Source organism: Panulirus ornatus, chromosome 20, assembly GCF_036320965.1.
Source record: "Panulirus ornatus isolate Po-2019 chromosome 20, ASM3632096v1, whole genome shotgun sequence".
Taxonomy (NCBI): Eukaryota; Metazoa; Arthropoda; class Malacostraca; order Decapoda; family Palinuridae; genus Panulirus; species Panulirus ornatus.
In genome coordinates, this window is record NC_092243.1 from 3,007,396 (window position 1) to 3,032,921 (window position 25,526).

Below are 25,526 nucleotides of genomic sequence, written 5' to 3' on the forward strand. Positions count from 1 at the left end.
TTTTCAAGGAAAAAATCATTGGCAATATAAATACCGATCGGTAATGGATAAGAATCACAATATTTTGCGAGACTGTAATCTCATAGTCTTTGATAGGACCAAGGCAGAGTTGGAAAGAGGGGTTCAGAGGAGTTGGAAGCTTATCTGTATCTGAATCAATACCAAGATGTCAATGCTGTATGCTTTTTGACTCTGGCAACAAGAAAGGCTATTATCAGAAAAGATGTGGTATGAATGTCTGTCTATAGGAACACAAGAAAAAGTTTGAAATTCTCATGAACTAGTATGTTCTCAGGTTAAAGAGTGGCAGTTTAACAATAATCATATCTTAAAAGTTGAGAATCCTATCAGGAGAAGTTAGCTTGTCTTTGTTAAGAAAATGAACTTTAAGACTTGCATCTCAAGGTTAATGGCAAATCATTTTAAGAATCTTCCATACCATGATACAAATTAAAACTTAGTACAGCAAAATAAATTTTTAATTGCAGACAGATAGAAATAAATCTTAGTCTTACATTTTTAATTATTTTTCCTGTTGGCCTCTCATATTGTTTGTAAAAAGCATCGAATGTACTTGCTTCTGCCCTCCAGTATCTTGTACGTAATATTCTTTTAGAGCCCAGTTTTGCTTCTGTCCATCTCACCACTGTATCAGACCCTAAAAGAATACATTAAATGCTGAAAAAATTCAACTTGTTGGTTCGGTTGTCAAATATATTAAACTCACTATTTGCTTGCACTAAGTAATATGAGTAAATGCAAGGAAGAAGCGGCCAGAACAAGTACACTAATGTACATGCAAGGGTGAAAGTAATGGTACAGTAGTGTACAAAGAAAAATGTGAATAATAGTAAGGAATTACACTAAAATAAAAATGGGATAACAAAGAAAAGTGTGGAACTGAAGAACTGAAGAATATGTTGCAGACTACCAAATAATTACACAGTGGGTAGCATTGCCTGCAAGGTTCAAATCCTGGGAACAATCACTCCACCTAACCTAACCTGCCTGGACATCCACCTTCTCAAATGCAAATATAACAAAGCTGCAAACCACACAAAATGAAGCACTCAGGACAATCAGTGGCTCCTAACAACCAAAAACATTCAGCATTTACATGAAATGAGGATCCTCAAAATATATGCTCAGCACTCAATTACTTGCAAAAGCATTAGACCCCCTCCCACTCATGCCATTCCATCATTAACCACCTACCCTCAAGTTGAAACAAAACAAACAAACAAAAAAAAAAAAACCACTGCATCACACTTCAGCAAAGTCTTCTCACAGATCCTGACAACACTGAATACATATACTTAAATGACCTACCATGCACAAAACAACTATCCATCCAATTCAGTCTTATACTCCACTCTACTTGACATACTATATACCCCACTGAAACCAAACTCCCCAAACATACAAGTGTTTCACTCTCCATACAACATTGCAAACACCAGTTCAACATATCCTAAAACTCTTCATGCCCACAATGCAATAGAAACAATGAAGACACTGAACACTAACTACTCAGTAGCCATGCACTCAGTATTAATACACTTTATGACCTATGGTCTTGCACAGTGGACATATTCAGCTTTCTCATAGCTGTGGTAGCACCATAAAGGTAGAAGGAGCAGTTCTTTCTCCAACTCTCTTCAAAATCTTCTTACACAACCTCTCATTACCTCAAGCAAACCTCAACCTGAAGGTCCTTATGTATGCATACGAACTCACTATCACATCACAACCCCTTAACACCATAATGGCAACATCAAACATGCAGCACTACATTACACATTTGGAACAATTGCTCACCAAAACAGAATTACATCTCCACTTAAGTCTTCAATCACTTTTTCAACCTCAGAAAGGCAAACTAGCTCATACCCTCCAGTTACCTTAAGTGGACAGTCTCTTCTGCTTTACAAATACCCTCAAGTTACCTTAAGTGGACAGTCTCTTCTGCTTTACAAAACACCAACCATTCTAGGCATCATGTATGACACACACATGGCATTCACTCCCTCACATCAGTTATATAAACAAAAGCAACAAAGCAAATGCCCTCTAAACACTAACTGGCACCAGATTTGAACAAGAAAAAGAATCCCTCAACATCATGTAGAAACAATTCATAAGCTCCACTTTAGGCTATGCCGCATCTGCCTCGTCTTCTACCCCATCAAAAGCAAATACCACAAAGCTGGAAACAATTGTAACCACTCATCTTCACAGTATAACAAAGATCCTCCCAATACAGGCCCACCTCAACATGTTCAGCACAATTGCAAACACCCATCTTCACAGTGTAACAAAGATCCTCCCAATACAGGCCCACATCAACATGTTCTGCAACAGCACTAGAACCCTCCCATCCATACCACTATACCTACCAAAAACCCCAAGTATATATAAAAAGCTTACCCCTGCCTCACATTTCAGTAAACTCTACTCAGAGATCACACTATCACATTAAGTATAACACTGACAAAACACATACACACTGAAATAACCCAACAAAAACTAAACAACTGACTTCCCAACTCGGATTTACACCCCATCCCACCTGGCATACACCCAGCAGAAAACACATTTCCCTAACAAACTGAAGTCATACTCTCCCACTTGCTTTCTGGACATCACCCATCTCTACAAACCCTGTTTCAACATATCTCTAGACCCTCTTCATGTCCATGATGCAAGTACCATAAAGAAGACACTGAGAACCACTTCTTAATTGCCCTTAGCTTTTTACATATAGCCACACACACATCACAAAACTTTACGACCTGTGGTCCCAAATGGTGGATGTAGCCAGATTCCTGGGTACTGAAGGAACCTCATAAGGATAGAAGGGTCTCCTGAGGAAGGAAGTATATATAAAAGTACAGAACAAACACTGTTTCAACATATCCCAAGACCCTTCATGCACCTTAATGGAGCAACTGTGAAGAAAACTCTAAGCACTTACAACCCGGTTGCCCTGCACTCTTTGCTTACAAATGCACACACATGAACACTTTACGACCTATGTTCCCATTAGGGGATTTGACCAGCTTCTTGAGTGCTGCAGGAGCCTCATAAAGATAGAAGGAAATCCTGGGTCAGGAAGTAAGTATACAAATGGAGAAAGGGGTGACCAAACTGGAGATGGATGGATGCAATATATACGATTTTGAGTGCTCAGAGCCTTAACATGCAGGAGTGTGAAAGGCTTGCAGGGGATAGAATAAACTGGACTATTGTGGTATACATGGAGTGACATGCTGTCAATGGATTGAACAAGGTATGCAGGCAGGGGAAACCTCAGACAGGTTTATGGGGCTTGGTTTCTGTGTATTACATCTGACAGCTAAAGAATGGATATGTGCAAATAAGGCCTTTTCTTCATGTTCTTGGTGCTACCTTAAAAATGCTAAAAACAGTAAAAAGCATGAAAAATTTGTACATAACATAGCCATGATTAGGAAATTTAATTGCCCATGGTGTCTGTTCACCAATTTAATATAAAAGGTCAACCAAGGCCTAATGATATACTGTTGCATTTACAGTTCAACTGATTCTTCTGAAACAAGATTGATAAAGTACAGCAGGTTCATATTCATCAGTTATTTATTCATCATAGGTTTTAAGATGGCTGGGACTTTCATTGGCAATACAACAGCCATCCAGGAGCTTTTTGTTCGAATAGCAGATCAGTTCTCATCCATGTTCCGTCGGCGAGCTTTCCTACATTGGTAAGTCATGTAACTTTGCACATCCAAAAATTAGCCTGCAAGTATTCATACGTTAACTGCTGCACCAAAACAAAACTCCATTCCTTAGAATATAAGTTTCAGAAGCCATAGTATCAAAAATTTGCTTCAGTTTGCTTGAACTTAAGTTCTTGTACTTAAGTGCATGGTCTCCATTTCATATTTGTTCTCTTTCAGCCCATGTTCCTTTTCTTGACCTCCAGTAACTTGATCTTGAACTTTCAATTACTCACACTATCCTTTCTTATAGACACTACCCATACACCTCCCTTTCCTCTTTCACAAGCAATTTAACTTCCTCATTCCACCATCCAATAAGCTTTTTCATGCATCCATATTTCATCTTCCACTTGAAGCACACTTCACCTGCACACTCAAGTACTGTTTAACTAAATACCCTCCTTTCCAATACAGCAGTTTCATTTTCATTTACTCTTACTCTTTGTTGTTCTTCACAAAACCCTCATAGTACAGGTTGTACCTAATTATTCTGGCAACCTCGGGACCTTGCCATTGCTGGACCACAGAAAATGCCAGAAAACAGAAATTGACGCCTAAGTTATACACAGTTGACAATCCAGTCTCATAATACTTACACATAGTCTTTACAGAAGTTCTTTTATCTAATTTTTTCAGTAACTGCACCTTTTCAAGCATAGATAATGATTTATGCTTATGTTTATTAGCACTAGCACCATCTGCACCTCTTGGTCTCTTGGATGACATCTTGAAGAGCTAAAATACAGCTGAATATAAGAAATTAACAAGACTTAATTTCTTTGGCTGCAGTGTATACATATTTTGGCACCTAAGCGCTGCTAACAGCGCCACCCAGGTAGCAGATCCACAAATTGATAACTAAAGGCGGCAGATTCAAGACATGCTGGACCATAGAGCGCCAGATTAGAGAGGTACAACCTGTATCTCGACGTATAAACCACTTTCTCCCAGGCTTGCTCACTGTCACTACTCATTTTACATGAATGTCAATTCCTCTTTTACTAAATCCACCACCAACTTTCATGATTGCCTGCACCAAAAAATGGTTGGACATTTTATCCATCAGCCCTCTCAGCACAGTAGGATCCAAAAATCATTCATTTGCACACTAGTCAATTAACACAAAAGTCATTAATTCCTTCTGATCGCTGACCCTACTTGCCCACATGAACCATATCTCTTCACTTCAGCCATACAGTAAGAGGATCCAAAGAAACCACTTCTTTTTCCCTTATATTCCATCAACAGGAATCTATTTGATGTTATTTGTATACACTAGCGACTCTTAGGATATTCACCCAAAAAGCAAAGGAATTTCTTAACAACTTTTCTTTTTTCTGCTGTTAAGGTATACTGGGGAAGGAATGGATGAAATGGAGTTTACAGAGGCAGAAGCTAACATGAATGACTTGGTGTCTGAGTACCAGCAGTACCAAGAGGCAACTGCAGATGACTATGACAATGACTATGAAGAGGAGCCAGAACATGAACAGTGAGAAGAAATACAGGGCTGAAAAAGTGAAAAATCTAAAATAATCCTAATCAAGGTGAAAATCACCTGAACCTGTAGAGGAAATATTCATGGGATGAGGAGGGAAGAAAGGTATCTAAAAGAAGTGATGCACTTAATATTTTCAATACTATGAGATATAAATAAATACAGCTACTTAGTTGTTCAAAGTTGAGTTAATACAACCAGTGTTGCCAAGAAACAAGTTAATCATAACTCAGTTTTTCCTTGCAGTTTCATCAATACCTCAAGACACAATCTTTACACCTCCTACTTGCTCACTTTTTGTTACTTATTCTGCATATCAGAAGTATCTCATGCATGATATTTAGTCATTACACTCACTCATATCTACAAACCACAATAACCACTTTCCAGATCTGGGCTCTAAAATTATGAAGGGATCAAGACTAGAGGTTATACAAGCTTAATCAAGAACTAATTACAATTCATGCTTAGATTAAGGCTATGTATTCTTCAAACTGTACAAATATTACATTGTCACAATTTCTCAAAAGGCCATTTCACATTGAAAATAAAAAAAGTTTGGATTATCCCACAGGAAAAGGAATAATGCTTTCATAAATGATTGTGGATAAATTCTGTTTATCTCTTAGTTCTGTACTTAAGAGTTTATATCATTTATGCTACATTTTCTTCATAATTTTGCTGCTTTGAGACACACTTGACAGAAAAAACTGGTCTTTCGATATTTTAACCTTGGCTAAGGAAGTCCAAATAGTTAGGAAAAGAAAAGGGAGCTGATCTCTTCATTGTATTCAGATTTCATGATAGTTGGTCAAGTATTGTAAAAACTTAGTGCTTATAACATCAATATCATTTCAGAGGTGATGGTGTCTTGAATCTTGAAAAACCTAACAGATTAAATTTATTGATGACATTCTGAAAATCTTTACTGTAGCTTGAAATAAACTTTAAAATGCAGTATTCCTTTAGTGTACAGGACGTGAAGAAATTTCAAGTATTCAAACATATATTGCAAAGTATACAGCACCATTCTTATCATTTAAAATTTGTTTTAATAATGTATTATCTTGGTGACTGGTAGTCTTGAAATTTTATTCCCAAAGTGTAAAGAAGTGTGAATTTTAGCATTAAATTTTCTTAGTGCCGATACAATGTATGTGGTAGGTAATCTATCTAAAATCCATGCATTTCCAACTACATAAATGATGGAGTTTCCTTGACTTTTGTTATTTTAGGCAAGACACTAAAAAAATCAAAAGCAGGAAACTATGAAGTCAAAACTATATGCGCTGAATTACAAAATACCAGTCTGAAGCATACTTCATTATAGCATTATCTCCCTCCAGGAAAATATTGTCCCACGAAATTGACATAACTGCATGTTGAATGTAAATCAATTACAGCGTACCAGGTTTTGCTCGTGCAATGTAAATACATTATACATTTTTCTTTGATGTTAATTTCCTTCTGTTGGTAGTGAGCACTCTTTAGATTAGTATGCAAATATATAGATGTAAAAAATCAAATTTCTAAGCCTTCGCTACGCAAAGCTATAACCACCATAATGCATCATGAGTTGCAGCCTCCTGTTATCCCACACTGCCCTGTGAATATGTTGTCCTGTGACAGAGGATAATTTAGTGCTTCCAACAATGCTCCTGTCATTCATTATGTTTTATACTGTTAAAAGCAATGTAACAACATATCAAGTGTCCGTTAGACTTGTTGATTGATGTATGCTTATATGACAGCCTCAGACAACTTTCTAAAAAGAAATGGCCTGAACTTGTTTCTTGGAGGTTTTTCTTTCATAACCAGCAAAATTTGACATATAAACTACTCAATCTATTTCTTATCAAGATATGATCTGATAATGGCACAGCATATGTAACAGAACATAGTTTAGTATCACCATCAGGTAACATGATATGTTACCCAAGTAAACTTTCATATTGTAAATCTTGTGCTTGTGTATGTGTTGTCCGAAAATGGTGACACTTGAAAATCAGCTTTGTGACTGATAGGAAGCCCTCAGGCTATGGTACCACTTGAATAAGCTGCCACGTTAAAATTGGTTCAGTACTGCAAGGTTAGACTGCACTCAGCATTATCTGACCTTAATTGTATCAGGACTGGGACCCAGAGGTTTTTTCTTTATATTTCTTTAGAAGATTCAGTGTACAAGATGCTGAATGGATCACTATGCAAAAAATTACTTGTCTTTAGTTAAGCACTTATTTACTATGAAATATGACTTTATTTTGATGCAAGGAAATTTTTTATTCGGGTGGTTAAGATTAAATACTTTTCAAATAAATTTATCAATAAATCTGGCTGACAAATTTAATTCTTTTATAGTGCAACACCACATAAAAGAAAGTGTAGACTATCAAATATACAGTTATTCCCCAAAATTGTGTCCATATTTGACATAGCTCTAAATGACAAAATAATCCTAAACTAACAACTATCAGCAATGCCAAGCAGTTTACTAGTCAATTCTAATTAGTCTTAGAAGAAATTCTGTTTATCCAAGTAACTAGGATACTTATTACAGCTCTTTGTTTTTCTTTCCTACCAATACCACTTGCCAAACACTCTGTATGATCATCTATATCCTGTATTGTAATAAATTTTGGATTTACAAAGACATGTCAACCTTATAATCTCTAATCTGATTCTTTACAGAATTAATTGCAAGTCTGTCCCGTATTTAATTGTTCCTGTCACCAACACAAATAACCAGATTAACAATAACCAAGTTCAGACCAGAAATGCATCATACTGAGAGGCAACAGAGTAATTTTTTTCCCCATTTTTTTAGTGTATGATACACTGTTTCACAAGCAGTTTTTCCATATGGCAGTTTCCAGAACTGTCACTTATACTTTTAAAATGCAATGTTTATTCTGCTGACAAGTTGGAACTGGTGATTGTACTTTTAATATGCAATGTTTATTTTGCTGATAAGATGGAGCTGGTGATTCACACTGTATACTTCTGATAAAAGTTTATATTAATTACTTCCTCTATCAATTAATCTATCAACTTCTCCTGTGGAAAGAATCTCTGCAAATATCAAGATTAATTTATCTATTTATTTATCATACTTGATCGCCGTTTCCCGTATCAACGAGGAAGCACATCAAGATTCATACAATGATCAATTCTAATGAGCAAGATCAATTCAAAGTACAATGAGGGTCATGGGAGAGATCATACCCACACCATCTTGCAGTCCAAGCAAAGTGTTAAGATAACAATCAAACCAATCAACCCACCCCTAGCCTTTTCAAGAATAACCCACAGGTGGTATGAGGAGAAAATAACCTTGAAAACATGCTAGTTGACACAATGATGCATGAACTACTTCTCCTGATTTGTTAGCACAGTAACCACTAATATACTCTGTGGGTCACATCTTTAGCTGTGGGAAAGTTCTCAGATCTCTGAAACAGCAACAAACAATAACATCATTAACCATTTCCCTAAGCCTTACTTTTCTTCACATTCTAAAGCACAAACCTCTCTCACAGCACTCAGAAATATTTGTAACTATCCACTATTTCAACTGTCGCTGCCATCTTGACCTTGTGTAACATCCAACCTCAAAAAATGACACGGTTTCATAATTTCTGATCAAGATTACTACAAGCGTACCTTTCCATAGGTAACATACCCAGACATGGAATGATTTATAACATTTCCAAGATGGTATATCACTAGAAAGTGTTCATTCACTCTAGCTACTTTCCTTCTGATGGTAAGGTGACTTCTGCTTCACTTTCATGATTTAAACTATGAACTTATTACAATGGGCAAATAAGCTCATCATGGACCATTCAGTTTCCTGTTATTTGTCTTTCCCATGTACTGTGTCTGCAAAAACCTTGTCCGTTTCCCCATGCATTTTCAAAGGCAACGTCACATGTACATGTTTTGGCCTTGATTACCTCTGCAGATGTCTGGGCATGGAATTGGTAAGGTTCCTGAAGTATTTCTAGGTCCAAGTTTTGGTTGCACAGGGTTTTGTTCCCATGAATGAGGCGAGGCACTGATGAGGTGTTGCAGGAAGCAACCACCTGTTCATGTGTTCTGAGCATCCAGCGAGCCTAGAAATCTCATATGTGCCCCCATTTTTTTGATCGCAGGCAAGAATTTAGGCTTTCTCCTCTTTAGAAAGGTATGAGCCAACAACCTAGCAGCACAAATGGAAGACATGCAGCCCCTAAAAGCAAAATTCCCAAGTAAAATGGCAGCCTGGAGGAGTAAAGAAAGAACACTGTTCACTTAAGATAGCCTGGCACACTGAGGCTGGTTGCTGGTACTCGTAGAAAGCATCGAAAGCTTGTATCCACATTAAACTTTCAACATGTATCACCTTTGAAAATATATGAGAGGTAGACAAGGCTTTCTGTGAAACTGTACTTTGAAGTAAAAAAAAAAAATCACATCTTGTCAGCTATGAGTCCCGTTCCTCAACAATATACCAGACTGAAAATATACGGGAGGTGGACAAACCTTTCTGTGACACTGTACTATGAGGAAAAAAAAAAAACCTTGTCAACTATGAGTCCTGTTCCTCAACAATATACCAGACTGAAGTCTTCTTGACCGTTTCCATGTGTAAAGGGTTCCAATTGTTCTGTACCATGATGAGGCAACTTTCACTTACACAGAGTACCAAACAAATACATACAATAATTATGCCTTTCAGGCTCTTCATATAGGTTTTCCTCAATTAATGGTATGATGATGAATAGTAGTGAAACTGTATGGAAAGAATTGGCATTTGCATTCCCTATCTCAATCAAAAAAGGGAGAAAGGGTAGAGTATCTTGCATTTACGCACGGGTACGGACTTGTTAAATTTTGGAAGACCTAAATATGTTCATCATTCAAAGTGCATGTTGTATGACACATTCTAATCTGCAATGGGTAATATGTAAGCATGTATGGCAAGTCTTTAAGGGCATGATAAACCCTTTACAGAATGGTAGAGGGTTAATTATTGAAGCAAGTCCTTTTTGTTTATTTTCATTTACTGATTCCATTGAATATTTCAATCATTTGAAATATCTGATTAACAGGTGGTTCTCATGTAGTTTTATCTCTATGCAGCACAAATCTGAGATAGTCATTTTGTTCAAATTAATAATTACAACAATGTTAGGGCACTGTATGTCATTTTATACTGTAATCTTTAACATCAAATCCAAATGTCTGAACACCAGAGAAAATTTTTCATAGCAGAACATAATACACAAGTAAATATAACTCATAAGTGTGGATGTTTCTACTCAACATGAGGTTCAGTTCAGAGTCTTTCTTTCTTTTTCTTTCATACTATTCACCATTTCCCACATTAGCGAGGTAGCGTTAAGAACATAGGACTGGGTCTTTGAGGGAATATCCTCAACAAAGAAGTGGGCCAAGTGAGGATATTCCCTCAAAGGCCCAGTCCTCTGTTAATGCTACCTCGCTAATGCAAGGAAACAGACGAAAGAAATGGCCCAACCCACCCCCATACACATGTATATACATACGTCCACACACGCAAATATACATACCTACACAGCTTTCCATGGTTTACCCCAGACGCTTCACATGCCCTGATTCAATCCACTGACAGCACGTCAACCTCGGTATACCACATCGATCCAATTCACTCTATTCCTTGCCCTCCTTTCACCCTCCTGCATGTTCAGGCCCCAATCACACAAAATCTTTTTCACTCCATCTTTTCACCTCCAATTTGGTCTCCCACTTCTCCTCGTTCCCTCCACCTCCGACACATATATCCTCTTGGTCAATCTTTCCTCACTCATTCTCTCCATGTGCCCAAACCATTTCAAAACACCCTCTTCTGCTCTCTCAACCACGCTCTTTCTATTTCCACACGTCTCTCTTACCCTTACATTACTTACTCGATCAAACCACCTCACACCACACATTGTCCTCAAACATCTCATTTCCAGCACATCCATCCTCCTGCGCACAACTCTATCCATAGCCCACGCCTCGCAACCATACAACATTGTTGGAACCACTATTCCTTCAAACATACCCATTTTTGCTTTCCGAGATAATGTTCTCGACTTCCACACATTCTTCAAGGCTCCCAGAATTTTCGCCCCCTCCCCCACCCTATGATCCACTTCCACTTCCATGGTTCCATCCGCTGCCAGATCCACTCCCAGATATCTAAAACACTTTACTTCCTCCAGTTTTTCTCCATTCAAACTTACCTATATATATATATGTATAGATATTTGACAATATATCCTCTTGAGCCTGATTGTTCTACATTACCTTAAGCTGGCATTCGATTCTACATTTCATATTTCTGTATAATGTGTTATGTCAATTAAATACACACCTTAAGTCCAAAAGCCACCAACACCCACAGCCAAGTTGTCAGTGTGCTCTCCTGGGATGTACTCAAACTTCCATAATAAATTTGTTACCACAACTGCAAAACAAACCATAGCATTATGTTTGGGAGTGTTTATCACTTATAATGAAAAAACATGATACACTCACTTCCACTGAAAAAGCAAGTAATAATAAAGAAAAATCAACACCATGGCAGGTAGGAAAACCTAGACTGGCTACATGAAGCTTTAGTAGCTTTTATGTGCAGTGTTCAAGAACAAAATCCATTAATCAGCTCAAGTTACTCAAGTTCTTGAAATACTCAAATGAACAATAAAACCATTTTCAGCCAAGTAATAAAGTTTTCAAAGAATTCATTCTACACCCAGCAAAGCAAACTGCATTTTTTTCTCAATTTCACATTCTCTCAATATTACCTTTAACTTATTCATGATTTTCAATATTCATACCTCTTACAAATACCTCTATATACTGAACTTATCATCACTTCTATTACAACTCTGTCTCCCTCATTTTTTCCCTTATAAATGCCCATTCTTATTTAAGCTATCAGACAAGATCTCATAAAATATACTCTCATTTCATATCTCCAAAATCTTTACACAGATCAATTTGGAGAGTGATTTAGTGTGAATTGGATATGAAAGATAACTTGAATGAGAAATATGGATGTGACATAAAGGTATAAAATAAAGAAGGGAGAGTAGCTGAAAATTAGAACAAAGAGTTTGAAGTCTGAATGATAGCATGAAAATGAATACTGAAAGGATTATAAAGGTGTATGTGAGCAAAGTATATATATGATGGAGAGAAAGTATGAATGATACTGACAGGAAAGTGCTAGCATCCAGAGATTTATTCATTTGAACAAAGTTAGGTATGCATGAATGAAATCTGTATGACCTACACCTGCTGTATGATGAAAAATGGTGTATTACATAAAAAGAACTAAGATATTCTGTAATGCAGTTACCAATTAAGAACCTCATCATATGTACGCATGGGATTACTTATATTCACATTAACCTCCTTCTTTCAGAAAGAATCCTGTACATACCCATTTGTCCTTCAGTTATAGTATCGAGTAGCTCAGGACAGAAATGATCACATGGTTCCCGAGGAACCAACCTTATGCGGCTCCACCCTCGGACTTGAGCTACCCATAGCAATTCTGTTTGAAAGTCCACCTGGAAGAGAAAATAATGGTAATATCATTCATGTCCAATAAATACTGTACCAGATATTAACCATGAATTTTCTCCAAGATGGAATATTGCACTTATGTTATTAGTGCTGTTTATAGGTGAAATTATCCAACAATTTATCAAAGATAACTCATATATCACAAAATGCTGTGAATTTTACAATTTGTTGGATTATCAGGTGCCATTAACTTGATTATGGCAATGGACATTAAAGATGAAATGAAAACATCTTTTACAGCTAAGCAAAGTACAGCTGTATAAGCTCTCAAAACAAGACTTGTGGAATCTTTCCTGACACTTAAGGGTTACAGATTACCATAAGCTAATATCAGATCTAACATCAAATCTCTTGAAGGACTCTGTAAGATGGTTCTGCTCTTATAAAGTTGCATTTCTATCAGCAGTACAAGACATGAACTAAACTAAAATATAAGACGGTTCAGAGAATGGAAGTGAGGTAAATCAAAATAACAAAGATGGGAAAAGGAAGATAAACATACAAACAGTGGGAAATAATAAGATCAGTCATAAAAATGAGACGATCAGAGTTGGATTGCAGCATGGTTTAAGTGAGGGAAAATAAACAATCTAATAGAAGAGAACACATGAAAAGGGTCCTTTGCATCTCTGTGCTTCTATCTTGCAGAAGGTACTTTAATACCTTTGGCTGATCCTCTAACTGAAAAAAAGGGTTAACTAACTTAAGAGACTATACCTAAATAGATACATCAATAAAAGAATTCTTCAGAATACTGGTGTGACTGAGATTACATACAGTTTACTAAAGATGAAATCCTAAGAGTAGGTGACCCACCTCTTTATATACTTTGCCCTTAAAGTCTGAGGATATGATGACCCAATTTGAGTCAGAGAAGTCAACCATATGAGGAATGAAGTATGGGCGCCGGTAGATTTGCCGTAAGGCCTTTGCAGCCTTCTTATTACAATTCTCCCTGTTGAATGCATTCAAAACAATTACCAAAATAAAAGAAGGCACCACATAAATTTCCAAAACTGACCTTGCCTTTTCATGAACCACAAACAGAACAGAATTACCATACTGTAAGGCCTACATGTAACATAATTAACCAATTTAGATTTTCTGCTTTCACATTCTCAGTATTGTGTTTTTCACAGAAACTCATTTAAAAGATGCACGAATTAAATTACCTTCACTAACCATATTCCACATAATACAACAATACATTAATTTGCAAGATGTCTACTCATATACATACAGGCCTATCCTGAGCTAGGTACCTAATTCATCGACCAATCCCTAGGAATGGATGAACAACTGGGCCAACTGTGGACTAACTATTGAAACTAGAATTCAAACCTATGCACTCGACATTGGGTGACATGAATATGTCACGGTCAAGAATGCCAACTGCTACACCACAGAGGTCCTTCAAATCAAATCAAACTTGTGGATGACTCAACAATTACACAACAAGCAACATACAGTTTTATAGTTAATGTATGGTTGGGATGAAGTTATAAAATAAGGTTTTTGTCTAGTTTCACAGAACACATATAAATATAGGCACCATTCTTAGTAGTAATATCTGATTACTCCCCTCACATATAGAGAATATGTTTAATGACTACAGAAATACAGAGTGAATCCTGCCATCTGACAACATTAGTTAAATGTATACGATTCCCACAGAAAGTTGTTCTGTATTTCATGGATGCATACTTTTGAGAATTAAAAAAGGGATTGTTATATAACACTGGCTTTATCCACAAAATAATATCAATCAATGTAGTGAGAACAAGATGAAAAAGTATCAGCAGCCCTGCTGCTTACATAACAGCCAATTAAGCTTGACAGCCTAGTCCAATTCTTTGACTAGAAAAAAATCTATATTCAAAATGACAACATGGAGAGTACACACTGAGGAAACTATGTAAGTGTTTGCCAGTCCAACTATACAATAAAAAAAATACATATAAAATTCAGTTAATTTCTTTTGCACCTGAATATCTCAAAAAATCAATACACAGCCTTCAACTAACCATAACTATATCAAATCACTTTAGAAATTCAAATCCTAATCAGGACAAAGGGAAAACAAAGTTCAATACATTTTTCTAAGTAATCTGCAAATCTACATTTCCAAAATTAACCTGAGCTAATGCACTGTAATTAAGCAAAACTAAGGGGATTCAAAAACAGCAAGAAGTTAGTACTAAGCAGAAAGACATGGTGGTGAGAACTTCATCTTCACCTAAAATACATTTAAATAAAAAAAAATACATCTTACATAAACAAACAAACAACAAAGAAAAAGGCCTACATTAGAAGCAGTTGCAAAGAGCTGTGAAAAGTTAAATTTGTTTGGTAGGTCATGGGGAGGCAAGCTACAACAGGCAGGAGATTCTTCTTAAGAAGAGGCATATATCTGAAGCAGATTTTATGGGCAACAGGAAGACATCAATGAAAGAGAAAAACTTGTCTAAGCAACTCACCAATGACCATACCAGCGGTGTACATCTGGATTATGAATTTTCTTTAGGAACCCTCTCAAGTCATCAGGACGTAAGCGGAGGTTAGAGGTCAACTCACAAGGATATATGCCACGTAACTCCTCACTCAAGTACATCTGCTCATCATAACAAAAAAATGCTTCACTGTATTACTAATCCTGACAAGAGTTAGAGGCTTCATCCTAAACTTTCAGTAACATAAAACAATTTAATGCACTCCAGAAAGTCATCTTATGGGAAACCTTAACATGAAACATCACATACTGCATGACTACAGTATGACCAACAATAAGTGCACGATGTTTGCAACAATTACATAAATGATTATTTCAAATGTGACACAAACAAAAATTATTTCAATGAGACAATACTATGCTACCACAGTACTGAACACACTAATGAAAATTCAATACTTTATACCTATACTGATACAACTCCCCAGCATACTTCTGCTCCCTAATTCTCTATCAAAAGTCCTACTCACCAAGATAAATATGCAAACATGTACCCATTACTGAAATTTAAATAAAGACCTTCCTTAAGTATTCCAAATGCAATAATCTTTCCCCAGCTATAAGCATAAACAGTTCAGGTCAATATATGATCTAAAGTGGCCTAGTTAATATGCGTCAAGTTTATCATGTATATGATTACAGTACTTCATCATATACATGATTCGCAAAGTAATCTTAAATGAGACAACTCTAAGTAACCATCAAATCAAGTTCAACAAGCTTTACAATATAAACCATGGAATGTACGCCTTTCTGATAATACCAAAAAGGCAATACAAGTACAATTAAAACTTTTTTATTTGAGAAATCTCATTCAAAATGATATGGCCAAAGGTATCACTATAGGGTATCATCAAATCAACTTATAGTTGGCACCAAATGCTTTAGGATATCATTTTAGATCTTCCTACAGATTAATTAAATGTCAGAATCAAGGACAGGAGCTCTAAATTTCACATGGCTAAATTGATCATTCGACAAAAGAGGCTCACTGGAGTGACAACCAGTAAACTATACAGTTAAATGTACAATAAGCAGCTTGAAATCCATGATATCTAACCTACAACCAAGATCAGATCTGCAAACTTAGGCTCACATGATTTTGTCAACCATATTTCTTGAGTCAAATCTTTTAAACACACACACACAGGACTAACATCAATACTAAATAAAAAAAAAAGATCAGGGTTAATGAAGGCATCCCATATTTGATGTGTGGTTATTATCTATGATCAAGTGAGCTTCGTTTGCTTCTCCAAAGCCTATGCCACATCTCTTTTGGACGGTGCACGAATCATCAAACCATCAAACACCTGTTTGTTAAGTTAATCTTTGAAGGAGTTCTCTCTCAAAACATACAGTACTCTGACACATTACAAGAAGTTACGGGTTAACTTACTTCTGTAATGTTGTCAAACCAGAACTGCTCAGTATTCATGACAGGCCAATCATCCATGGCATCCGTGACAATAAAGGGAATATCATTCTTCAAGTAATCTTCAGACACAACATCCGATGATGCATTACTCAGTCGGTCCACCTTTTCCAGAGATTCACATACCTAAAAAATGCATCATGAGAATATACAACGTAGTTTTATCATGATTTACACCTGCAGAATGTGTAGTATCAAAATATGTAAACATTTTTGTGACCACCTTTCCCGAATACGCATAAACTCTTTCATCAATAATCAGCAATTACATTATCCACACTATCTCGGTATTGTCAAAAAGATGCCTACAAACTAGTCTGCACAGGCATCTGTTGTCAAAATTAGGTCTGATGATGTAACATTTAGATAAAGTTCTAAACTATTGATGATCAATACTGATCAAGCTTCCATTATTCTGAAAGTTAAAAATACATCATAATTGCGTATTAAACAAATCAATCAATCTTACTTACATTGCAGTCATCTTCAACCAAGGAGCGACTAACATAGTATGGGTTGGAGATAAAACAGTCTGAGTAGTAAATACGTGACCAGTCCCACCGCGGCAAAAGCTGCAAGGTATGTAAAGTGAGCGGGACTGTCTGCGAGTCTATATGTTCACAAGAAATGGAATATACAAAAGGTTAAAAGACAAGAAAACACCTGCATACAACTCACCTTCAAATATTCTGTAAGCATCATGCATAACACACCAACAACCATATTTAGGGATGATTCGATTAGAAATCAAAATTTCATTTCGGCAAAAACGGTTAATTTTCGTGATGGGACGCGAGAGGTGAAGTGAGGGTTCGACCCCGGGAACCACAGCATGCAATGCTTGTGCGGGAACCTGACGATAACATCATGGTCTGTGGACATACCCCAAGCCAGAGAAAGATGGCCTTTGTGCGGAGCTGTGATATTTCCTTCCTCATGATAACCTACTCTCCGTCAGCAGATTTTTCGACGTGACAAAAATACGGTTAAACCTTACCATACGTTTTACTAAAAAGTTTTTGAATTACCTAAGAAATGACATTGTGTTGAAAACTGACGTCGTTACGTTATTTCCACAATGCAATTGAGTTCACGTTGTCTTTGACCAAAACAGTATCCAACAATACAAATCACAAAGTTTACATTTAAAAACATTTCATGACCGTAAAGGATGCAGCTCATGATCCACGTTTAAAGGATCACAGACGCAATCAAGATTTCTTCTATCGATGTGGGTAACAAAGACAACTTTCTTGTAACATTCACTGTAAAGCATTGCAAGCCTGATCTTTAGTAGGACTACACACTAAATTTCCGATTGACTGACCTTGCTGCAGAGGCCATAAGTAAACTTTTAAACTTGAGACGGTTGCAATCCTTAACAATGAATTGTAAACAAACATGCACCACAATATACTACCAAATTATAATTTCAAGCAACAAAAAATGACATTGGGCAACTTATTTCATATAAAGTGGGACTTTTTACTGATTTCCAAAAATTACACCATTTGGTTGAAATTCAATTTGTTACAAGGCAATGAATACACCCTTGTAAGAATATATCAATATTTCATTATATCATTCTCACATCTTGGCCGCCATTACTGGCTCTATGCTCCCTCACGTTCACTACCGCTGCAGCAGCCCCTCGGGTAACCCTTTCTCTCCGTTATTCATGTTGTCAAATACTTTCCAATCAACAGTCTGTCTCACTTATGTCTTTTCATCATTCACCTCTATAATTATTTCTATGAATTCTTTGTATATATATCTTTCTTCTTCACAGCCTTCTTCAGCTTCATAACCTTTGGCCTCTTCCCACGTTCCTCCCGTGCCCTTCTCCCCCACCTCCACCCTGCAACCCCCGCTTCGCCTGGCTAAACGAGATAGCACAGAACCTCTGGGATGGCAGACGTATCACACCACACCAATAACGGGAGACTCTAGCGTCCAACCCATCAATACTCAACTTAGGAAACACCATTAAAGAATTTACCAAACTCGGGCAAAGGAGAAATTGAAGAAAAGTTTCTCATCAAACCCAATTCAAGAACACTAACACAATCAGATGTTTTACAGCAGCCTGTAACGTTCTCCCGACAATATATAATCGTACACGTAACCCATGAACTCACAAGACTTACACTTTTCAGGAATCGTAAATATAATCCTGAAGTATAGTTCAAGCATAAACTCCTTAACTGTGCCAGGAATATGAATGTTATTTGTATGTTTCGAAAATACAAGTCCCTTAAATATGTAAAGTCCATTCCTCCGATGTGAGAGTCCTTGCAACCTGTGAAACCCTATGTCTGTTCAGCAAGTCCCCGTATCCTGTGAGGCCGAGCCGTGTGCTAGTTCCTGATCCTTAAGAGAAATCCTGAGAATGCGTATCCATTAATTATGGAAGTGAAGAGTAAGTAACGAATATCTCCGTACAATATTGACTGACTTGCTAAATCAATATTACTGAGACTTGCAATAACTTGCAATGGATAGTAAAGTTCATTACTCAAATTTAAGGGACTTGAATATTATGTACTTTCATTCAAAGGTTTGGAAAGCATTAACCCACCACTCACTGAACAAGCTTGCGGATTAATAACAAGCGGAGTTCGCATATTACTCGCAAATTGAAGGGATTCACCTTTACGTGCCTCTCATTCCTCATATTCGAGATTTGTAAATTATCAATTCATTCATACGTCAAATGGTGGCATAACTGAGATCAATATAAATCATTCATTTGAATTGTAAACCACATATTACCTATATGCAACCAGATTTAGGCAAACAGGCCGCCTTACATTAACAAGGATTTACATGTTACATGTACCCATCCAAGAGATATACAAATTACATAAGCCCATCCAACCTAACTACCACCACTATTACAAGGATAATACAAAGAAACCCAACAGTTTATCAATCCACGAGCCAATGGGGAGGAAACATATCAAGGTCTCACAACAACACCCACTCACGACAAGCCTCCTAACCCAACACTATATTTACGCAGCTCCTTAAGCATACAGTAAATACAAAAGAACAAAACTCTTATCCTGCACTTAATTAATATATACTTAAACGTTTTCAGTTGAATCCCCATCCGCCTTCTCTGTTTGTTCGTTATCATCATACCCAAAAATGGTGGAAATTTATACCTACTGTCTCGTGAAATCCATCCTGGTCTATACACTAAACTACACCTAATTTTGCAGCTGACACTAACATTTCCTTACTTCAGCTTTAACAAATGTGTTTAACTGACTACCAACTTGGGCGCTCAGCAAGTAACTACCACTAAAGGTAACCATCATGTCATAATCACCCAGGGGTACCAACTATATATCACCATCACTCAGGTACTCACAGTGTCACCATCATCTGGACTTACCAGCAGCAAGAAGTGTCGGAAGAGCACGGTAGCTACCTTCTGTACCCACGGGATCTGTGCATAACCAATTTCATGTTACATTACAACAATCCATACACAACTTTAATGTAATTATTACAACCAAAATTACTACAATATATAAAATAAAATCTTCAAGTGACTATGGTGTCACGCAAATTTATCAAGTCCAACAACAGCCCAGGATAAATGGGCTGTAACGTACTTGGAAGAGGAGGAAAAGGAAGAGGAAGAGAGCGAAGCTAAAGCCAGCCCAACGGGCGAGGGCGTGGGCCTTACGCCTGACTTGAGCCTTGTTGACAGCATCCACCAGCGGCTGCGTCACCGTCTCCCACTGGCTGCTGTTCAGCTGCAACACAAGGAAACATATCCTCTGTAACACACACATCTGTATTATTGTAAACTTTTTTCGAAATTAACAATATCATGTTAACTTGCTAGGCTAAGATACTTTATGCCAAGAGCTGCGAAATGGTGTATTTCAACTTCTACTCGAAAATCAAAGTTTTAAGAGACCTGACCCGTAATTGTTCCTCCAATTTCAGAACGATTTCATTTCTTTTAATCTATTCTTGGTGTTTCATGGTTATTCTTTTCATTATCATCCTTTTACATCTATATTTTAGAGGAAATTCGATCAACACTGCTTGTTTTTTGACGATACTGTGTATATCCAACTTCTTTTATCTTCAGGTGGAAAGCACTTTTTGTGCATGCTTGGCCTAAGGTATCTCCTGCGTATGCTCGGCCTCGAGTATTTGCCTTTCGCGTATGCCATGCCTGAAGTAACTCGCGTGCACTTTCAAGAATGTGCAATATTCAGAAACGAGACATTCGCACGGACTGGTTTATGTGTGAAAGTTGCCCCATCAATGGATTAAAATACATTAGCGGTCATCATCCTGCTCGATGTGGAGTGCTATACCTGGTACTTGGACGCTCGAGTAAAGTCTGTGCGTTGAGAAAAACTAAATATCATTCTACTAAAGTGTTGGTTGAATTTTATATCTTAAAGAGACTTCGTATCACATCTGATAATCTCGCAATTCGTTTTCAATAAGTTACTTCTGAAGTAGAAGCCTCCACCAAAACCGTTGTGGACGGGTTCGTTTTCGTAGTGGTGCTTAACAGCGATGTAACGGAAGCAACATTTCATAATATGCGGATGCTGTCAGCACATTTGCGAAAGCGGATGTGCATCATGGACATAATTCTATCTCTCGACGAGCATCCCTATTTTCGATCAATCAATAAACGTGTGATGATAAGTTTCAAAACTAGTAACAAAGCATGTACGTTTCAGTGCTGAGTTCAGCACAAGAAGCCAAAACTGACAAACTTCTACATACATCACATGCAATTACCTTTAGCAACCAGGATGTTATCATCTCTGTAGACTATACATATACACTAACCATATGGCTAGTGTATATGTATATAGTATCCATGATGCTCTGGTGGGGTTGAATGTCTTCAGAGGATACGAGTTAGTGCCTTTACGGGTCGAGGTAAATTACGTGTTCTTACTCAACTAAAAACCAATATTATACATCAAGAGGATTTCATCCAGTTAGAACAGGCATGGGATGTATCCACATAAGTTTCAAAAAGTTCATGACGTGTACCGATATTTACATCCCGTGCATCACTGTAATACAAGTTTAACATCTTTTCCTACAGAGGAAAAAATATCGTAACTAGCTTCTGCCAGCCTTGAACATACAATGCTTGGTCATTCTTGAGGTCGTCAAAAATGCTTTCTTCACTAACTTACATCCTCACTCAACCCTTTTGTCAACAAACTCATTTTCATTATCATTACACCTTCACCTCCACTATCCTCTTATATTCATTATACCAAATCATCACAATATCCTTATCTCCACTAAATTCTCCCTACTCTTTAACTAAATCATCTTCACATACAGTAATCTTCACCAGTTAATTTCAAGGCAGCCCCTGAAGCTCTTTCTTCACAGACATACAAATACGTAAAACAATTATCATTAAACAGATTATCGATGCTCTTTCATATATCTATTCTGAAGTGCGAAGAACTATTTACATAACATACAGAAAACTTTTACCACGTAAATAATTACTTTCGATGCTCGTTCACTTGTGCTGAGATTGGATAAATATTCGGCCGGTCTTGAAAATGGTTTGGATAATTTGGGGGTCAAGAGCTTATCATTACAGGTAAGGTCAAAGGCCATCTTCATTACACCCTTACCTTCGAAAAACCTTCATATTCACTACACCCTCGAAATAAGTGGCCAGACTAGAGCCTTACAATTCACGCCAAATGCCACCTGTTCACGATTCCCTCAACTCCTCTTCATCCTTACTTTCACTATACTTTCATCTTTACTACACCCACATCTTCACTAGACCCTTATTTCACAACATGCTTATCTTCATTACAACCTCATCCTCACTAAACTTTTCTATCCCACCTCACAAAAGGTATAACAAAATAATTCTTCTGACATGACATGCACATATCCCGAACGCGTCCATAATATATATTATCAAAGGCCTTAAAAGTGTCTGGTAATTCTTCGATTATCAAAATGTCTTTTTCATACGCACTTAATCACTGAAATTCCTATATTCCCAAACCCCAGACGAATTCTGCTGCGGATTTTGTAAATTAAATTTAGATCTCTACACATCATGAACATCTTTTCCCATTCTATTAAATTTACATAATATCCTCTTACTCTTTACTTCCTGTATGCAAGCAAACGTCATCAACGCCCCCAATCACCCACACACACAAAAAAATAAACCTTCTCAGGTTCACTCACTTTCAAACCCTGATCTCGGAGCCGCTGACGTGAACAATATTGCGGGGTTTTTAGTCTGTCAAACTTTGACTTTCTGAAAAGAAAGTCGTGTGACCTATACATAACCTCAGGAGTTAAAATAAAGCACTTGCAAAAATACAATAACTAAAACATACATTCCCTAGGGACAACTGGTTCTCTCAAAACCTAAATTCTTAATAACAGTATTAAATCCATATTTTAAATATCAGCTCCCCCATACTATATACATCAAGACAATTTGAAGTCTGAATTCTTCCCAGAAAACGTCGATCCTTCGTAAAAAAAAAAAAAGTGAGGACTTCGCCAATAAATAAGCGTGCATAAAAAAAAAAAAAAAAAAGGTAAACAGCCGCAGGGAAAAAAGGGGGAAACATGTGAAGGACACCGAGTACGTCAAGAGAAGGGGGCACGAAACTGTTGTTAACTCACCCCCTGGCGTTCCAGCAACTCGTAGAGAGTCAAAATTTCTTCATTTACCATCTCCAACGTTTCTTTATGCTTCTGCCGAGGGGCTCTTGGGGATGAAGACCGTGGTTCACCTCCCATAGCGTCCTTGTTCACGTCACACTCAAATTTGTATCTTTACTCGGCCAGGGTTTTCTGTCGACTAACTCTCTTGCATGGTATAGTTTACGGTAATAGTGCTGCCAGGCGCCAGCGAGCCAGCTGCAAACTCATACAATGAATGTAATCCAGGCGTTTATTCAAATTTTCAAATTGAACTTTAGGAATTACGTTTCAGTGATGAAAAAGAATAATTTCTCTATAAATGCTAAAAGATGACATTAGGATTCATAAATAGATTAGTGATTAAAAGTCAAGCTGCTTGGGTTGCCAGAAATGTTGACTTACATTGAAAGCTATCTACATAGTATATATCTTTCTTGTATGTTAGGCTGCAGTTATCCATGTGTAAAGCATAGAAATAGATGTATCGTACGTCTGGCTACGAAGTAAACCAGTTGAACGCAAAGTGGATTGATCTTTATGATTGTTGCCATGAGTATGATAACTATGATTTTTGTCGTCATAGACATCCTGATGTAGTTTGTGTAAAACGTTTGTACTATTTAATGTAGATATATATCTTGAAAGGTTTTTTAAACAAGGTTAAGTAATCTTCGACGAAACATTTATTGTACCGATTCACCATTGTACACTTTCGACGTTGCACGTACGCAACCTTTCGCTGGTACTTTGCTTATATATATATATATATATATATATATATATATATATATATATATATATCCCTGGGGATAGGGGATTAAGAATACTTCCCACGTATTCCCTGCGTGTCGTAGAAGGCGACTAAAAGGGGAGGGAGCGGGGGGGCTAGAAATCCTCCCCTCTCGTTTTTTTTTTTTTTTTCCCAAAAAAAGGAACAGAGAATTGGGCCAGGTGAGGGTATTCCTTCAAAGGCCCAGTCCTCTGTTCTTAACGCTACCTCGCTAATGCGGGAAATGGCGAATAGTTTGAAATATATATATATATATATATATATATATATATATATATATATATATATATATATATATATATATATATATATCCTAGCCTAAGCCCTATGAGAGGATGAACATCTCGGTTGACTGTGGACCGACTGTCGTAATCCATGAATCAAACCTATGGGCTCGATCCCAGGCGGCTCAAGAATGCAGAGGATATGTGTCAGAGGTGGAGGGAACGAGAATAGGGAAACCAAATTGGAGGTGGAAGGATAGAGTGAAAAAGATTTTGAGCAATCGGGGTCTGAACATACAGAAAGGTGAAAGGCGTGCAAGGAATGGAGTGAATTGGAACGATGTTGTATATCGGGGTCGACGTGCTGTCATTGAACCAGGGGATGTGAAGCGTCCCACTTTTTTTCCTCACCTTTCATTCATACAAAATTGTGGTCAACAATACCGTCTTTCCCCTCTGAAAAAATCCTGATTCCACACCAAATTTCTGTAACCATTTTATGATTACAATTCTGCCTTATAACTCAACAACACTGTTTAAAAGACCATAGCTTGTCAATTAACCCATTTTACGTTGTGAACGTCACTTATGCTTGTCTAGTCCTGGTTCAAGAGCATTTGCCTCTAACGTATATGCTCTTCACTACAACTTAACTTCTGTAATTTCTCTATTCATTTTGTATGCCGTCCCTCCAGATTCTATTTGTCAATTATAGTGATAATTTCCTCACTTCTGTAATGACATCATGACCCATGCCTATTTTTCATTCTCCCAACCTAATACAACACTAAAGCAATGCCTAAATCTCATATCATCTCCATTGTTTCAAAATGCCTTTACCACTTATGAATGTCTTGTCACCAGTGGCCCACCATCCTTGATTTGGCAAACCCTCATTTTGACAGACCTCTTTTCTACATGCACTTACCTCATTGCAGAATAAACTATTGTTCTCATATATATTCAACTACATTTCTTTTTTTTTTTCTCTTATTCCCATTTCCTTTAAGATCT

At 37.1% G+C, this 25,526-nt stretch overlaps 3 protein-coding genes across 10 annotated transcripts in view; 1 reads left to right on the top strand and 2 right to left on the bottom strand.

Annotated features, from left to right (window-relative positions):
- The window catches only part of LOC139755867 (uncharacterized), a 45,518-nt gene extending 44,863 nt beyond the window's left edge, over positions 1–655 (bottom strand). For both annotated transcript variants that reach the window (XM_071674517.1, XM_071674514.1), the window contains exon 1: positions 516–655. The gene's annotated coding sequence lies outside the window, so the exon portion shown is untranslated. The remainder of the gene's footprint in view (positions 1–515) is intronic.
- Positions 1–6,702, top strand: part of LOC139755868 (tubulin beta-4B chain-like) — a 38,226-nt gene extending 31,524 nt beyond the window's left edge. For all 5 annotated transcript variants that reach the window (XM_071674522.1, XM_071674519.1, XM_071674520.1 and 2 more), the window contains 2 exons: positions 3,629–3,740; positions 5,107–6,702. In XM_071674522.1, coding sequence (XP_071530623.1) covers positions 3,629–3,740; positions 5,107–5,254 — 260 coding nt within the window. In that variant the 3' untranslated portion in view covers positions 5,255–6,702. The remainder of the gene's footprint in view (positions 1–3,628; positions 3,741–5,106) is intronic.
- Positions 462–23,672, bottom strand: LOC139755869 (uncharacterized). Of its 3 annotated transcripts, none has more exons than XM_071674524.1 (10): positions 23,478–23,671; positions 20,423–20,566; positions 20,200–20,253; positions 17,273–17,371; positions 16,764–16,925; positions 15,333–15,466; positions 13,672–13,810; positions 12,710–12,839; positions 11,636–11,728; positions 462–658 (listed from the first exon to the last, which is right to left on the bottom strand). In XM_071674524.1, the coding sequence occupies exons 1-9, from the start codon at positions 23,592–23,594 to the stop codon at positions 11,637–11,639; spliced, it is 1,071 nt and encodes a 356-aa protein (XP_071530625.1). In that variant the 5' UTR covers positions 23,595–23,671; the 3' UTR covers positions 462–658; position 11,636. The 3 variants fall into 3 exon arrangements, with proteins under 3 accessions (XP_071530625.1, XP_071530627.1, XP_071530626.1); XM_071674526.1 differs by lacking the exon at positions 462–658 and adding an exon at positions 8,071–8,705 and having other exon boundaries at positions 23,478–23,672; XM_071674525.1 differs by lacking the exon at positions 462–658 and adding an exon at positions 10,280–10,384 and having other exon boundaries at positions 23,478–23,672.
- Positions 23,673–25,526: the final 1,854 nt, after the last annotated feature.

Bases quoted from the DNA above. Each gene is read 5' to 3' on its own strand.
- LOC139755869 (XM_071674524.1), bottom strand. From the start codon at position 23,594: ATGGGAGGTGAACCACGGTCTTCATCCCCAAGAGCCCCTCGGCAGAAG. The intron at 16,926-17,272 runs GTAAGTAAGATT...TGCATTTTTTAG, and splicing joins TGGTTGAAGATGACTGCAAT to GTATGTGAATCTCTGGAAAA. The intron at 15,467-16,763 runs GTAAGTTAACCC...TATGATGAGCAG, and splicing joins GGTTTGACAACATTACAGAA to ATGTACTTGAGTGAGGAGTT.